At 34.0% G+C, this 16,237-nt stretch overlaps 1 protein-coding gene across 4 annotated transcripts in view; it reads left to right on the forward strand.

Moving 5' to 3' along the window:
• Positions 1-15,937, forward strand: part of NIPBL (NIPBL cohesin loading factor) — a 188,463-nt gene extending 172,526 nt beyond the window's left edge. For 3 of the 4 annotated variants that reach the window (XM_026506827.4, XM_044387039.3, XM_057312200.1), the window contains 9 exons: positions 1,409-1,582; positions 1,983-2,173; positions 4,566-4,673; positions 5,177-5,377; positions 8,528-8,674; positions 10,383-10,657; positions 12,291-12,465; positions 14,208-14,396; positions 14,958-15,937. In XM_026506827.4, coding sequence (XP_026362612.1) covers positions 1,409-1,582; positions 1,983-2,173; positions 4,566-4,673; positions 5,177-5,377; positions 8,528-8,674; positions 10,383-10,657; positions 12,291-12,465; positions 14,208-14,396; positions 14,958-15,323 — 1,826 coding nt within the window. In that variant the 3' untranslated portion in view covers positions 15,324-15,937. Of the gene's footprint in view, positions 1-1,408; positions 1,583-1,982; positions 2,174-4,565; positions 4,674-5,176; positions 5,378-8,527; positions 8,675-10,382; positions 10,658-12,290; positions 12,466-14,207; positions 14,438-14,957 lie in introns of all 4 variants that reach the window. The other variant, XM_026506828.4, reaches the window with a different exon arrangement.
• Positions 15,938-16,237: the final 300 nt, after the last annotated feature.

The raw sequence follows: 16,237 nt of genomic DNA on the forward strand, positions 1-16,237 counted from the left end.
AAATTTTACAATAATGTGAGTCTAAACTATTGTTTTATTTAAATATGTTTTTATTCACAGTAGGATTTGGTATATAGAATATAGGACTGGGGGTTAAGACACCTGGGTTCCATTCTTGGCTCAGCCAGTGACTTTCTGCGTGATCTTGAGCAAGTCATATAACTTCTCTGTTCATCAGAGAAACTGTATTTTGGTAGCATTAACAAGTTTCATAATTTAATATGCATGAGCAGTTGTTTACATTAGTCTTTTGAACAAAAGTGAGTAATAAATTTTTAGTTACCCAGACCTCACTAAATATTTACTGATTTCTTTAAATAAACTTAAATCTTAGTATCTTATTCCTCCTTCATCCCTTTTAGAAAATTACGTATAGCAAATTACTAAAAATTCAGAATCACTTACTTTAGGGAGTTATATTGGTGCAGTGTTACCTTCAAGCCAAATGTGTACCTTGTAATGTTCAGTCTGGACATAAGTTATATGAAGTGGCAAAACTTACAATGTTAATTCAGAGAACAAATAGTGCACATTTTAACTTGAAAAAGTAGCATTATGTAGAAAATAGTGCCTCTAGACCAGTTAATAAATGACATCTTGCTTGGGCCATAGTTAATATATTATACTGTGTGACCTTGGATTAGTTATCTGATCACTCTATGCTTTGAGTTTAGTTTGTTACTTGGCATCAGTAATACTTGCTATCATTAAGGATCTTCATCTTATCTTACGTAAATAAGCGTTTTGTATAAATAAACATGAATAGTATTATTTTGCTACTTAATAACTTATGGTTATAGGATTCAGCATTGTGGCTTCATTATAATGCCATAAAAAATAAATGGAAGATATTGTTAGCTCTAGTTTATTCTGGAATTACTCTGTTTCATCAAATGGATAAATATTTTTTAATAATGCCAATGTAGTACCTTCTGCTAGGGATCTAAAAATGTTTGCAGACTTTACCTCTTAAATCCTGAAAACATCCCTTTGAGGTAGGTGGGTGGTAAATATTATTGTCCCCATTTTACAGATGGAGAATTGAGGCACAGAGAGATTATGTGACTCACCCAAGGTCACACTACAAGTCAGTGGTGGACCAGGAATAGAACCCAAGACACCTGACTCCTAATCCACTCCCCTAGCCACTAGGCCCTGCTCCCTCCTCAAGGTTTCCTCTTGTGTGAAATTCTCCTTTGAAATGCAATTTCTTGTTTTTAATTCATGGGGAAAGAAGTACCTGCTCTAATACTTCTCTGGGTAAGGCCACTAGCATATATATTCTTCCAGTCATTTTAAGTTTTAATTTTTGAAATAAGGAGCTCTTATATAATTTATCAACATTTTCATTAAGTATTATGTTTAATTTTAATATGAATATATCAAGATTTTTTTTTTCTCTTTTTAGGATTTGCCTTTATTCAGCATCCAAGTCTAATGTTTGAGCAAGAGGTGAAAAATCTATATAATAACATTTTATCTGATAAGAACTCTTCAGTAAATTTAAAAATACAAGTGTTAAAAAACCTCCAGACCTACCTACAAGAAGAGGATACAAGGATGCAACAAGCAGATAGAGACTGTAAGGAAAAATTTATTTTTGAATTTCACAGTGTGGCTACAGTTAGAATACTCTCTGTTTTTTAATCCAGACACCTGAATTTCCTTATCTATTATATGAAGAAATTCTGTTAAAGAACAGTCCTTAAGTCCATAGCTAGCCTTTAGGGTATTTATAAACTGCCTAAAATAGTTTTTAAAATTTAATGTATGTGCAGACATTAACATTTTGCAGGAGGATAGAGATTACAGTCCTCAGGTTCTCTCAAAGGTGCCTCTGACAGAGACATACTCACAGAAAAGATCAAGAGCCATTCAGCCAGAGCACCAGCTGTTGTTTTTGTGCTTTTGGTTGCAATGTATTTTGGTGTATTTCATAAAGTTAATATACATGTTCTTAGTATGTTTACTTCCTTTTGTAGGGAAGAAAGTTGCAAAACAGGAAGATCTAAAAGAAATGGGTGATGTATCCTCAGGGATGAGCAGTTCCATCATGCAGCTTTACCTCAAACAGGTGCTGGAAGCATTTTTTCACACCCAATCAAGTGTACGCCATTTTGCCCTGAATGTCATTGCATTGACCCTAAACCAAGGTCTTATTCATCCAGTTCAGGTAAGTATATTTTACAGTGGCAGCACTTACTAAAAGAACCAAATTTGTTACCATTTGATGACATTGTGATTAAAGAATAGTACTTTATTCATCTTACTTGTTTTTTGTCCTAAATGCTTAAGAATCCATCTCCTAGGTTGTCATTACTGTAAAATATCCATCTATTTGTAATTTTGCTCTTGAACAAATTTCCAATTTATACTGGTAGAATATGAACTTGGAATCAATTTTCTAAGTAGGGATGATTTGTTTTAATCCATATTGACTCTTATCCCTAAGAACCAATAGCCTTGTAATGTCAGGAGAGTTAACTGGGGTTAAGAGTATTCTCTAACTATTAAGCAGGGTGGGTTTTAGTCCGTAGAAAAGTAAATTATATTACCTAAGTTCAGTTCCTTCGTTTGTAAATTGGGGGTAGTATCAGCTACCTAATACCTCAAAGCATTGATGTAAGGACTAACTGACATAATAAAGACATATCAGTGTCACTAAGGATTGGCAGCTAATGCTGATGTAGTAGTGTCTACACCATCCATCTGACATGTTCAGGAGAGGACTATAGGCTACAGAAGGGAATTTATTAAATAACCAAAAGCCTGTATCCTTTAAAATTTTTATTTTGGCTATTTGTTATAGAGGTTTTCCTAAAACATGCTATATGTGAATATGCTATGTTCTTTCCTATGTCCTGAGATAAAACACACTAATGAATATTTAGCCAGTTCCTGACTTAGGGTCATCATCATCAAGATTACATAATAAAATGTACAGTAGTATGTTGAGTTTTTGTGATACTTAGGACTCTTTGCTGGTATTCTGAATGGCCTTAGTTGGTTATACTCTTTATTATTATATTTGCTTTTTTAAACTTTTGTTTTAAATTTCATACTTACAAAAATATTTCAAGAGTGTACAGCAAACTCCCTTATGTTCTCTTCACCTGTATTCATTCAGCATTTGTTAACATTTTGCTACATTTGCCTTATCTCTCTCTTCATACACACACTTCTTTCTAAATCATTTGATAGTAATTTTGAGATATCACAATAATTCTTTACGTCTGAACACTTCAGCTTATATACATTTTCTAAGAACAAGGACATTTCTCTTACAAAACCATAACGCAGTCATCAAATTCAGGAGATTTAACATATACAGTCCATTTTCAGATTTTGTCAGTTAAGCCAGTAATATTCTTTTATTTTTTAAAGATTTTATTTTATTTATTACTTATTTGAGAGAGAGAGAGTGCAAGCCGGGGCAGGAGCAGAGAGGGAGGGAGGAGGAGAGGAAAAGAATCTTAAGCAAATTCATCACTGAGCATGGAGCTCATGCAGGGCTGGATCTCATGACCCTAAGATCATGACCTGAGCCAAAACCAAAAGTCAGGTGCCTAACCGACTGAGCCATCCAGGTGCCCCAAGCTGGTAATATTCTTTATGAACTTTCTCCCCCTGATTCAGGGTTTAATCTGTGATCATCCTTTTCAGTTAGTGCTGTGGTTTTATTTATTTTTAAGCTGGTTTTTGTTTGTTTGTTTATTGTTTCCAGGTCTCGCCACTGGTTCAGATTCTTTTAACATAGTATTGGTATTTCTTGACTTTAGAAATCCAGTGGATATGGCTATTAACAAAATACTAGCTATCAGACTGATCATTAAAGCCCTACATAAAATCACTGTTGTGGATGCATTTATATTTTCCCTAGTTTTGAATATGGAAGACAAATTACTTTGTGTCCTATGTTATCTTTACATAGCAAATTCAGTCAACCTTGAAAACTTACTGGATTATATATTTGTATTATATGTCATAATCTTTTTTTTTTTTTTTAAAGATTCTATCTGTTTATTTGACAGAGGGAGACAGCGAGGGAGGGAACACAAGCAAGGGGAGTGTGAGAGGGAGAAGCAGGCTTCCCACCGAGCAGGGAGCCCATGAGGGGCTTGATCCCAGCACCCTGGGATCATGACCTGAGCCAAAAGCAGATGCTTAACGGCTGAGCCACCCAGGCGCCCCGATGTCATAATCTTAAATGGATAATCTTAGTGTAGGAGCTCTTTATGTTTAAAGAAACTTTACTTCATACTGAAATTGTTTCAATTTCACCACATCAGTATTTTTGCTGATGCTTCATTGCTTTTTTTTTTTTTTGCTTTAAGATAAATCTAAGGGAAGATTAATCATTTTTAAGACAACACCAAGACATGACATATATAAGAATGCCTATAAAGCTAAATACATATATCCCAGATATACAGCGAGTTTTGACATATGTCATCATCATATAGAGCTTTTACTACTGTGATGTCTTATAAATCCTTTATTTATTTATTTATTTATTTATTTATTTATTTATTTATACTAAAAGAATGCCTTTATTTTTATTTTAGTGTGTGCCATATTTAATTGCTATGGGAACAGACCCGGAACCAGCTATGAGGAACAAGGCTGATCAGCAACTTGTGGAAATAGACAAAAAATATGCTGGATTTATTCATGTATGTGTTTTTAAATTGTATAACCTTAATTTAAACGTCTTTCTTTGGTATACCATTTCCTTGATAAACGTCCTGCCCCTATTCATACTAGAATAAAATATTTTGTTTAGTATTTACTTGTAAACATGCAACTAGGCTTATTTAGAAGTATTTACTTCTAAACAAGAGGTGTTTGTTTAAGATTAACTCTTAAGATTGAGCTAGGGGTGACAGTCCAGCAAGCATGCTGGACTCAAAATAAGGATGCGTGGGTTCTAATCCCTAACTGTGTGAGCTTGGCAGTAATAGTTCTTCTGATTCTTGATTTTTTCTTGCATAAAATGAGGGAGTTGCAATAGATGATCTCTGATATTCTTTCCAGCACTTGTGTTCTGTGATTTTATTATTTTAAATAAGAAAGCCAAACACTGGAGTTAAGCTTCTGATTCTAATGCTCAAAGTATATTTTTAATTTGACTCTTAATTAATTTCCATGTCAAAAATAAGGCTTTTATTGATTTCAGATGAAAGCAGTGGCTGGTATGAAGATGTCTTACCAGGTACAACAGGCAATCAACACTTGCCTAAAAGATCCTGTAAGGGGTTTCAGACAAGATGAGTCTTCTAGTGCTTTGTGTTCACACCTTTACTCCATGATCCGTGGAAACCGCCAACACAGACGGGCCTTTCTAATTTCTTTACTCAACCTCTTTGATGACACAGCTGTAAGCATAAAAAACTTATTATTTTAAGAAAATAAATGTTCTATAAATTTTATGCCTGAAGTAGTCACCATTTTGAAAATATTACCATTTTAGTAAATAATAATGACTGTATTAAATATGTGTTTCTTTACATTTTCTGTAGTAATTATAAGGTATATAGTCAAATTTGGAGGGGAAATTTTACATGAGTATAAATACAGTGAGGGATAAAATATAATTGTGTCTCCATACCGAGTGTCTTATAAACTTTGATAACATTTCCTTTAAGCATAACTTTAAATAAGCTGTATCACTAAGCTATCACTTTGCAGGGGAGATAGGTTACTTCAATAAATAAGGTGAAATTTCACTTATCTCTGTCACACCCAAATATTGTTAGAAAAACTGTTGTAGGTTTTTGACTGCTGGGATCCTTATTTGTTAAACTTGACTTCCTTAATGAAGAGCCCATTTTTGTGTAATTACAATTTTGATCCTTTGGGTTATTGCACAAATTGCATTGGCCAGGTCCGTAAGCCAAGAAAAGAGAATGTCCTGTTCTTTAAGTTTACCTCTTGATTTATTCATTCATTTTACACAAATATTTATTCAGCACTTGCCATGTGTGGTAGTCATTGTGCTAAGAGGAAGATAAAATAGTAGATAGGACAGATGTAGTATCTACCCACATAGAGCTTATCAGTTAGCTTATGTGTGTGTGAAGTTTTGAAAAGAACAAAAGAAGGGGTTTGTGGGGTTTTTTGTATTTTAGTCACTTAAAAGTTGACTTTGTTATTATCCCAAAACCAGAATTTTTTTCAATAAAACAAAATTTAAATTGCCAGAATGTAGATACCTTACTAGACCTCTTCTTTTTGAGTGCTACATGAAATTTTTTGATATGTGATCTAGCAAATAAATATTACAAGGATCTATTTCAGAAATACTTGGAATATAATTTAATCGTCATCATCACCACCACCATCATCATATCATCATCAGTATTAAGTTTTCATTGTGTATGGGGCATCATGGTGGGAATGGAAATGGTATGATATGGTAGTCTTGCCCTCACTGATCTTACCTCCCTCCAGTTGTGGCGATAGGACACAATATAAAGGAAGTAAATATAGTTAAGGTTAGCATATTCTGCGTGCCAGGTAGTTTGTGCTGTTGATACTGCTCTCGTCCTTATCTCGTCTCCTGAGCTTCATTCCTGTGTGGTTTCATTGGCCTGCTGACTGTCATTAGCTCAGTGTTCTGTCATCCCAGCATGCACAGTACTAAGCTGGTAATTCAGCTGTCGTAACGCAGTGCTGTCTCCTGATTGTTTCCAACAAACGATGTCAGAGGAGGAACAAATCACTGAAGGCCTGAGAGATTAGATGAGATAGAGCTACTACTGCTTAAGCCAGGGGTAAAAACGTAATAAAGGTACAAAGATAAGAATGTGTGGGAAGTAATGAATAGATTGTTATTTGACTGGAGCAGAAGGGTCATAATGAGGCATGGTTTATGAAGGATCTTGTAGACAATGACAAACCAAAAAAAAAAAAAAAATTTGAATAAAGTGATGAGGACAAGTGCCAAAGAGCATTTTAGGAACATGGATTTTTTCGCGTTGTGTTCACACTGGAGGTAACAAGGGATCTATTATGATGACAGTAGGAAAGAAAAGTGTTGTGAAGAAGTAATAAATTAAATGAGGCTGTGTGAGAATTGTAAAAGGATAACTGGAATATTTTTGTCCTGAGCACCTGAGAAAATAAAAGGATTGTTGAAAAGGAGTTGAGAAGGACATAGAGGAGTAGTCAAAGAGGTAGGAAGAGAAAACTAAGAAAGAAGAAAATTTGAGGAAGGAAAAGATGGAGAATAATGTCCAGTGCTACTCAGAAGTCAAGGAGAATAAGATATTTTAAAAAAAGAAATGGGGCGAGATTAGATGGCAGCAGTCAAGCAGTGAGGGACACAAGGTTGATTGTGATTAAGAGTGGTGAGGAAGACATGGAAGGAGCAGCTCTAGAGTATTCTTTTAAGAAATTTGATTTTTAAAAGGAAAGAGCAATATAGGACTTTTTATGACCGAAGTTGAAGAATTTCAGAGTTATAAAGTTTTATTCAGAGTAGTCCTGAACATTTTCAGTTTTAGGAGATATATATATAGAGATATATATATATAAATTAGTATTAAAACTAATAGACAAGGTGGAGTTCTATGTGTGCATTTCCCCAACTTTAACACGTAGGTGTTGATACATATTTAAAAATTAAAAATAGAGTGCTAGCAAGTTTATTGCATCTGTCCTATGGAGTTTTGTTGTTGCTGATGCCGCCGTTGGGTTTTGCGTTGTTTGCATGGCAGGATAGGTAAGATGGAAGGAGGGAGTGTGTTTTGATTGTCGTATTTTCTCTTTCCTTTTTTTTTTTTTCCTGAGCTGTGTTTTAAAGGAATTTAAATATTAATGTGCTTTTCTGTCTGTATTCATTCTGTATGATTATGAAATGCTGGAAGTCTCTGTTTCTTCTTTTTAAAGCAAACAACTAGTAGTAACCATAACTTTTGCCTTAAATTTTGCCTCCCTCAGAGTTTTTAATATTGTGAGATTATGTTATGGCCCTGTCAGAACGACTCATACTCTGAGTTTTGAATATGTACGAAATGGACAAATGTTTTTTGAATACATGAACTTTGATTTTTTTTAACCCACATGTTAGTACTATGATTACTGCTTATTTTTGAGGGCAGAATAGTAACTGTGTGTAACTGATCTCCATATGGGTTAAACTCTTAGAAGCACAATGACAAATCATTATGAATTCATATGTATACTTTCTGATGTGGTATGGATTTATCATAAAGATTCCATATACTCTATAAGAAAATTTCAGGGAATTCCACTTCGGTGCACTGAAAAATTTCACCTCTTCCCTTCTTGAGGTCCATGGTATAAGTCATCTCTGAAAATGGGTATAAGATTATTTTATAAAATCCATTTCTGTTCCCCCCATCCCTTTTTCTTACCTTCCTCCCCTGCTCTCTCCCTCCCTCCCCTACCCTTCTCTTTCTGAACCACTGAGGTGAAAGTGCCCTCTAATATTTTTTCTAAAAAGGCCTTTTGGATGAATTTCTAGATTATCCACTAAACGTGTACCTTTTTTTAAAATTTACAGAAAACAGAAGTGAATATGCTCTTGTATATAGCAGACAATCTAGCCTGTTTTCCATACCAGACACAGGAAGAGCCGTTGTTTATAATGCATCATATAGACATAACACTCTCAGTTTCTGGTAGTAACCTACTGCAGTCATTCAAGGAGGTAAGTTACACACATTACTATTCTTAATGCATCCGTCAAAGTGCAGGCATGCTATTCTCACTGTTTTGTTTCCATTGTTCTTTTTTTTTCTTTTCACAGGTAAAGTCTTTCTAAATGAATTTATTGAAATCTGGGCAGTGCTTGAATTGGGGAGAAGAAGTGGGTTGCCATTTCATTTCTGTTAAGAAAGACCTAAAACCATTCCATTCCAGATCATTTAAGTAGAAATATATACACACACATATACATATTTATATATGGATTATTCTTTTGATAAGCCATCCCACTTCTTTTTTTCTCTTAATTTAAGCACTGATCTTAATTGTTTGGTGTCCATTCATATATTCATTTAAACCCCATTTTAAAGCACCTTGCTATCTATAAATCTGGTAATGCTGTAGATCACAATAGTATACTTGAAGAGATATAAATAGCTTACTTATAGGGAAAAACTAAATGTATAATACTGTTAATTTCCGTATCCCTGAACACCAGCATCATAATGGAACTGGCATATTTTGTGCCCAGAATCTTTCCCGAGTTTATTATAAACCTTATGTCTTCTCTTATGGTTTTTTAGGAGGAAATGTAATTGGTTTCATTGTAGTAGCACCTGGTATAGCACTTGAACACCTAGTAGGCCCTCAGTAAATTATTTAAAAATTATTTGGAATATTTTCATGTGCCTGATGATACAAGTAGATCTCATTTTATAAAACTTTGTGCTCAGAACTCCCCCTGATCACACTCGTAAATCAGGAAATTGTTATAACACCCAAGGGTTGGAATTACAGAGGTAGCTAAACCCTTGCTGCTTGAAGTGTGCACTGGGACCCAGCAGCACTGGCCTCACTTGAGATCTTGTTAGAACAACAGAACCTCAGGTCCCACCCTGGACCTGCTGAAACAGTCTTCACTTTTAACAGAATCCCTAGGTGCCCCTTAAAGTTTGAGAAGTTAGTAATTTCCCAGAAACTTTAGTCATCATGTTATCTTATTTTATTTCACTTACTGTTATGGATATACTTGTAAATGTTTCTCCTGTTTTATTTCTTCTTTAACAATAATAATTGCTTTGTAATCTGGTATTTTCCCTCTCTTAAATCCAGCTGACTTTATTTCTTTTTAAGAGCTAACAGTTTCATAAAGTACCAAAAACAAAAAACAAAACCCACGGAATTTAATTTAGGAAAAGTTGCATATTGTTGAAAGTTCTTAAAAGGGAGAGTTTGATAGAAGTTGGGGTGTTGAAACCTATTGTATTCTCTCGGTTAAATTATATTTAACACTTTTTTTTTTTTTTTTTTAATAATCTCTTTGCCCGATGGGCTCAAACTCATGACCCTGAGATCAAGAGTCACATGCTCTACTGACTGAGCCAGCCAGGCACTTAAATTAAGCGCCCTTACTTAAATTATAATTACTGTTTTTCCTCTAGAGTGGTTTACCTATGTATCAAATCAACACTTTTGTAACTAATTTATCTTTCATCTCTGTCCTATAACAGAATTGTTTCCCTTTGATATTTGAGAAGGGCTTTTGGGGAGCGGGGCACCAGAGCAGTGGATTATGTATGATTTTGTTTAGTCTTGGAACCTAATTGTTGTTTATGGAAAGTCAGAATATTAATTTTTTTGAAGCTTGTGAATAGAGCATAATTATTTATTAGTGGTATTTTGTTACTATTTTTCCTTTTTTCTCCCCCCAGTCAATGGTAAAAGACAAAAGGAAAGAGAGAAAATCATCACCTAGTAAAGAAAATGAGTCAAGTGAGAGTGAAGAAGAAGTTTCCAGGCCTCGGAAGTCACGGAAACGTGTAGATTCAGATTCAGATTCAGATTCAGAAGATGATATAAATTCAGTGATGAAATGTTTGCCAGAAAATTCAGCTCCTTTAATTGAATTTGCAAATGTCTCGCAGGGTATTTTATTGCTTCTGATGTTAAAACAACATTTGAAGAATCTCTGTGGATTTTCTGATAGGTAAGGTTACATAAGCAGTGAGAGAAAAAACTTTGTTCAAATTATAAAGAAATATGAAACCCATTTTTGATTGCATGTTTACTTTCATATTAAAAATGTTCCTTTTAAAAGAAGGACTTTGTTCCTTTTTGTTGCTATATAGTATTTTGTTGTGTAATATACCGCAATTTGTTTGCTCTTTTATTGAAGAGAGGAAAAACATTCCCTAGTTGCATTATAAATGAAAGGACTTACTTTGTTGATTTCCTTAAATAGGTCTTATTAGAGAATTAGGCTAATCTTAAGTTGCAAATTAAAGCTTTTAAAGAGCTATGAATAAAGAATAGATGCAGACCAACGAGGCTGAGCTCCAATAGAACCCAAATGGTCTGTAATGTACTCTACAAAGGAAGAGGTAGGAAAGTGCTGTTTGTTGTGAATGCCCCATAATTTTACCCATGATTAGTCACTATAGGTAACTTTTTTCTGCTGTATGAAACTTTGGTCATTTTTCATATTCATGAAAACCTTACATGAGGAATCAAAGTCAAATGTTCTTAGGGGACAGATCATGAAACAGAGTAAAGTAGATTTGGTATAAATTTACTGGCAAACTGGAAAGAGAATGTTTTATTTAAAGGGCTCAGGTATTACTCAGACATTCATCAGTTTGTTACCATGGAAGAGGGTGGGCATGATGTGGCCAGGAGCTTCCACTTTTTCAAGAGAAGCTAGATAATCCAGGTTTTAATGAGAAATATCTTGATGTTAAATGTTGGCAACTAGTTCAAAATAACATATAAAAACCTGTAAGGTCTTAGAGCGATGCTAGGGAGTTGAGAAGATTTTTAAGCAAGAGTTATTAATAATATGAAACAGGTTTGTAAACATTCTGGCTGCTGTGTAGAGGATGAGTAGTTGGAAGGCAAGGAAGTAGGAGGTAAACCAGTATTTATATTGAAACTATTCTATAGTCACGATCATGGTATTCAAAAACAGACATGAGAAATTATTTTCATTTAAATGATGCCTCTGTTCAAGACAAATACTGATGGAAACAAGAGGATATTATTCTTTTTAATCTTTGCCTTTATGTCTTTACTTCCTTTTTTAAAATTATATTTATTTTTGTGTAGAAGTTCACTGTTTGAAATCTGTGTGACAAAAAGTTTAATTAGTAAATGACGTTTAACTACAATATAAATACCTGAAAAACTTTTTTTTTTAAATTTTAACTACAATATAAATACCTGAAATTTTAAACTAGTTTTAAAACTAGTTTTTTTAAAATTTAATTTAAATTTAATTTTTTTAATTAATTTAATTTATAAATTAAATAAAATAATAAATAGTAAATATGTTTTTTATATATAAATAATAAATAAAATAAATAAATAAATTTAAATTATAAATTAAATAAAATAATAAAATAAAAAAATTAATTTAAATTTAATTTTTTTTAAAATTTAAAACTAAAATTTTAACTACAATATAAATACCTGAAAAGCTTTTTTTTTAAATTATATTTATTTTTGTGTAGAAGTTCACTGTTTGAAATCTGTGTGACAAAAAGTTTAATTAGTAAATGACGTTTAACTACAATATAAATACCTGAAAAACTTTTAAAGTTAATGACTTTGTTTTCCCAAAACAGTAAAATTCAGAAATACTCTCCATCTGAATCTGCAAAAGTATATGATAAAGCGATAAACCGAAAAACAGGAGTTCATTTTCATCCCAAACAAACACTGGACTTCCTGCGGAGTGATATGGCCAATTCCAAAATCACTGAGGATGTGAAGAGGAGTATAGTAAAACAGTATCTAGATGTGAGTAGTAAAACCAAAATCTATTTCCTTCTAATAATACTGTCAATTCTTTAGGGAGAGAGAGCTCTCTCCCTTACATGGAAACTTCATGAACTATCAGGATTACGTTTCTCTATGTGGTTTTAATGAGTTACTTGAAGCTTGCCTTTCCCATTTCACCCATTGCATCATGTTTTGTCTTAGAAAATACCAGCCCACCACTCATTTTATTTTAGTGAGAATGAGAGTTTTTAGGCATATTTCAGGAAAAAGCCATGCCCACATATGTATTTTTTTTTAATTCAGATTACATGGTTTATAGTTCATAAAAGCAAAAATCAGGAAAAGTCATCCTCCTGCCCTCCTCAGCCATTCTGTTGCTTTCCTTCCTGACAACCACTATTACTGCTTTTTCATGTTATTCTTACAGAAGCATAATACAGATGTATATGCTTGTGTGTATCTTACATATATACTCAGCAAGTATGTGAGAGTGTGTGTGTATAAACTGTGCTTTTTAAATGTCTTTAAGAATAGGCAAATTCATAGAGACAAAAAATGGAATAGAGGTTACCAGGAGCTGGGGAGAGGAAGGAATGGGGAGCTGTTGTTTTAATAGGTACAGAATGAGTTTCTGTTTGAGATGATAAAGAAGTTTTGGAAATGATGGTGATGATTACCCAACATTGTGAATATACTTAATGGCAATGAATCAAACACTTTAAAATCATTAGAATGGTAAGTTTTATGTATATTTTACCACAGGAAAGTTATATGTTTAAAAACATGGGTTTTTTTTTGAGATTGTCCATAAAAAATAAATATTTTTTATTTTATTCTATTTAAAGCAACTAGCTGAACATAACTAATAATATTTTTGACCAAGAATGAAACCCACAGAGGGGTACCTGGTGGCTCAGTCAGTTAAGCATCCGACTCTTGGTTACAGCTCACATCATGATCTCCCTGTCAGGAGATAGAGCCTCACTTTGGCATTCTGATCCCTGCTCAGTGGGGAGTCTGCTTCCCCTCTCCCCTCCCTTTCTCCTCCTGCCCCCCATCCCCCGCTCATGCACTCTCTCTGTCTCCCTCCCTCCCTCCCTCTCTCTCTTGCTCTCTAAAAATAAATAATTTTTTAAAAATAATTAAACTACAGTGTTTTTCATATTATTCATTGACTGCAGACCTTATACTCTAAAGCTGAAAATTATTTTAGTTCTCTTTTTAAGTTCTTTAACATCCTTTTCTTCTTGTATCTTCTTATTTTGGCAGAGGGCAAAGGGGGTAGAGAACTTGACAGATGTCTGTCAGTAATTATTATTAATCTGGTTGCTTGATGACTTGGATTAGGGTCAACAAACTCCAACTTATGAGTCAAATCTGGCCCCTGCTGCCTGTTTATTTTTTTTTTTATTTTTCCCTACGGCCCATTTAAATAAAGTTTTATTGAAACAGCCATGCCCATCCATTTATGTATTGTCTCTAGCTGCTTTCACACTATGATGGCAGAGTTATGTCGTTATGACAGAAACCATATGGCCTGCAAAGCTGAAAGCACTTACTGTCTGGCTCTTTATAGGAAATATTTGCCAGGCCCTATCTTGGACAATAGCTAAAATCTGTTTAGCTACTAAACTAGTACCCACACGCGACTACTGCCTAGAAAACATTTAGGAAAAAAATTAAACAGGAAACATTCAGGGATTTAGCAGTCTTCTTTAAGATTATTTATTTAACTCTAAATTCATATCTGATTTTTGTAGTTCAAACTTCTCATGGAACATCTGGACCCTGATGAAGAGGAGGAAGAAGGGGAGGTGTCAGCTAGTACAAATGCTCGGAACAAAGCAATTACCTCGCTGCTTGGAGGAGGCAGCCCTAAAAATAATGCAGCAGCAGAGACAGAAGATGATGAAAGTGATGGGGAGGATAGAGGAGGAGGCACTTCAGGGGTGAGGCGGAGGAGGAGTCAACGTATTTCGCAGCGTATTACGTAAAATGATTTTTATGTGCTTATATATGTCAGTCTATTAAATGTACACCAAGTAATGTAATACTTATGAGAGAAAACATTTTGTAGATAGAGATTCTCTACTTAACCATTTATACATCCTTTTGTAGAAAGTTTAACATAAAAGACAATAAAAAAGAAAAAAACAGAAATGAGACTTATCCAGCATAAAGGGTTATTAATTTTTCTTTGGATTGTATTAATGTGTGTCATCCTTTTTTATTGTTGCTAAGTTTTATGTAGCTTTATGGTTCATATGTATATATAATTTTATATATCAATAAGAGTAAAGACACGGGTACAAATTAAGAGTTATATGGTTTTACAAGTATATGTTAACCCCTTGGCGCTGGCGGTCACGGTGCGTCTCATTGCCGGCAATGGAAGTGTGCTGGGAAATCCCAACTCCCGGCGTCAAGGGATTAAAAGCAATAAAAACAAAAATTTCACTAAAATTCTTTTGTGTAACACTTCGTCTTTTTTCCCCCCCCCAATATTTTAGTCATTGAGAAGGTCAAAACGAAATTCAGACTCTACGGAGTTGGCAGCACAGATGAATGAAAGTGTTGACGTCATGGATGTCATCGCTATTTGCTGTCCAAAGTACAAAGATCGACCACAAATTGCAAGAGTAGTACAGAAAACCAGCAATGGCTTCAGTGTTCAGTGGATGGCAGGCTCCTACAGTGGCTCCTGGACTGAGGCTAAGCGCCGTGATGGCCGCAAACTGGTGCCTTGGGTAGACACTATTAAAGAGTCAGACATTATTTACAAAAAAATTGCTCTAACGAGTGCTAATAAGCTGACTAATAAAGTTGTTCAGACTTTACGATCCCTGTATGCCGCCAAGGATGGGACTTCCAGCTAATGAATTTGTACATGCAGCCAAATTTACAGGAATTTTTTTAAAAGGCAGAAAAACTTGAAATATCAACATTCTGGCAAAAAAAAAAATCAGTTTTATGAAGAGTAAGAATGGAACCTGGGATGCAGGAACAAAAGAAGGAAATGTTGGGCAAACATTTTTGTGGGAGCTCCCTTCGCTGTTGTGCAGCAGAAACAGATTCTCAGTTCATTTTTACTCCCACTGTATTATAGTTTAACAAAAATTGTTTATATCTTGGAAAAAAAACTTTCTGTTTAAAAAATAAACAAGTGAATGTTGGAAATTAGTCTGTTAATGTTCTTAATAAAGTGTTCTTGGAGTTTAACCTAGCAGCGGATGGCTTTCTTTAGCTTAGCCCAGTTTCCAGGGAAGCATTGTTTTTTCCAGGCTGTAAAATGGCAGAATCTCCTGGATATATAATTTATTCTGTTGAAAAAAAAAAAAGCATGCAGTATCTATGACCTATCTGCAGAAGGAGTTTTTGTAAATGTAGATTTTGATGTATTAGGTCACCCTGAAAACAATACAAGAAAAGGGATCCCCAGGCAATCTGGTGGAGCGAATACTGCAATAAATTTTTTTACTTCTCTTTGTTACTTGTCTGTTTCCATTTGAATTTCTTATTGTAAAGATCTGTTTAAATCCATTTATATTATTTTGCAGTCTTTTATGTAAAATTTATTATATCACTGGTTTTCAAAGCAGAACATAAAATATTGTTTATACAGTTTGTATAGGCTGACTTCTGAATAATTGGTATCTATTATTTTCATTCCCATAAGAGGGTGTAAACAATTAACTCCAGGGTTTTATTGTATCCTGCAATATTTAGTATTAACTATATATGATTTAGCACTGTGCCAAACACATTTTCAAGAGTACATTTTGATATAAAA

This window comes from Ursus arctos, unplaced genomic scaffold (assembly GCF_023065955.2).
Source record: "Ursus arctos isolate Adak ecotype North America unplaced genomic scaffold, UrsArc2.0 scaffold_15, whole genome shotgun sequence".
In the NCBI taxonomy this organism is placed as follows: domain Eukaryota; kingdom Metazoa; phylum Chordata; class Mammalia; order Carnivora; family Ursidae; genus Ursus; species Ursus arctos.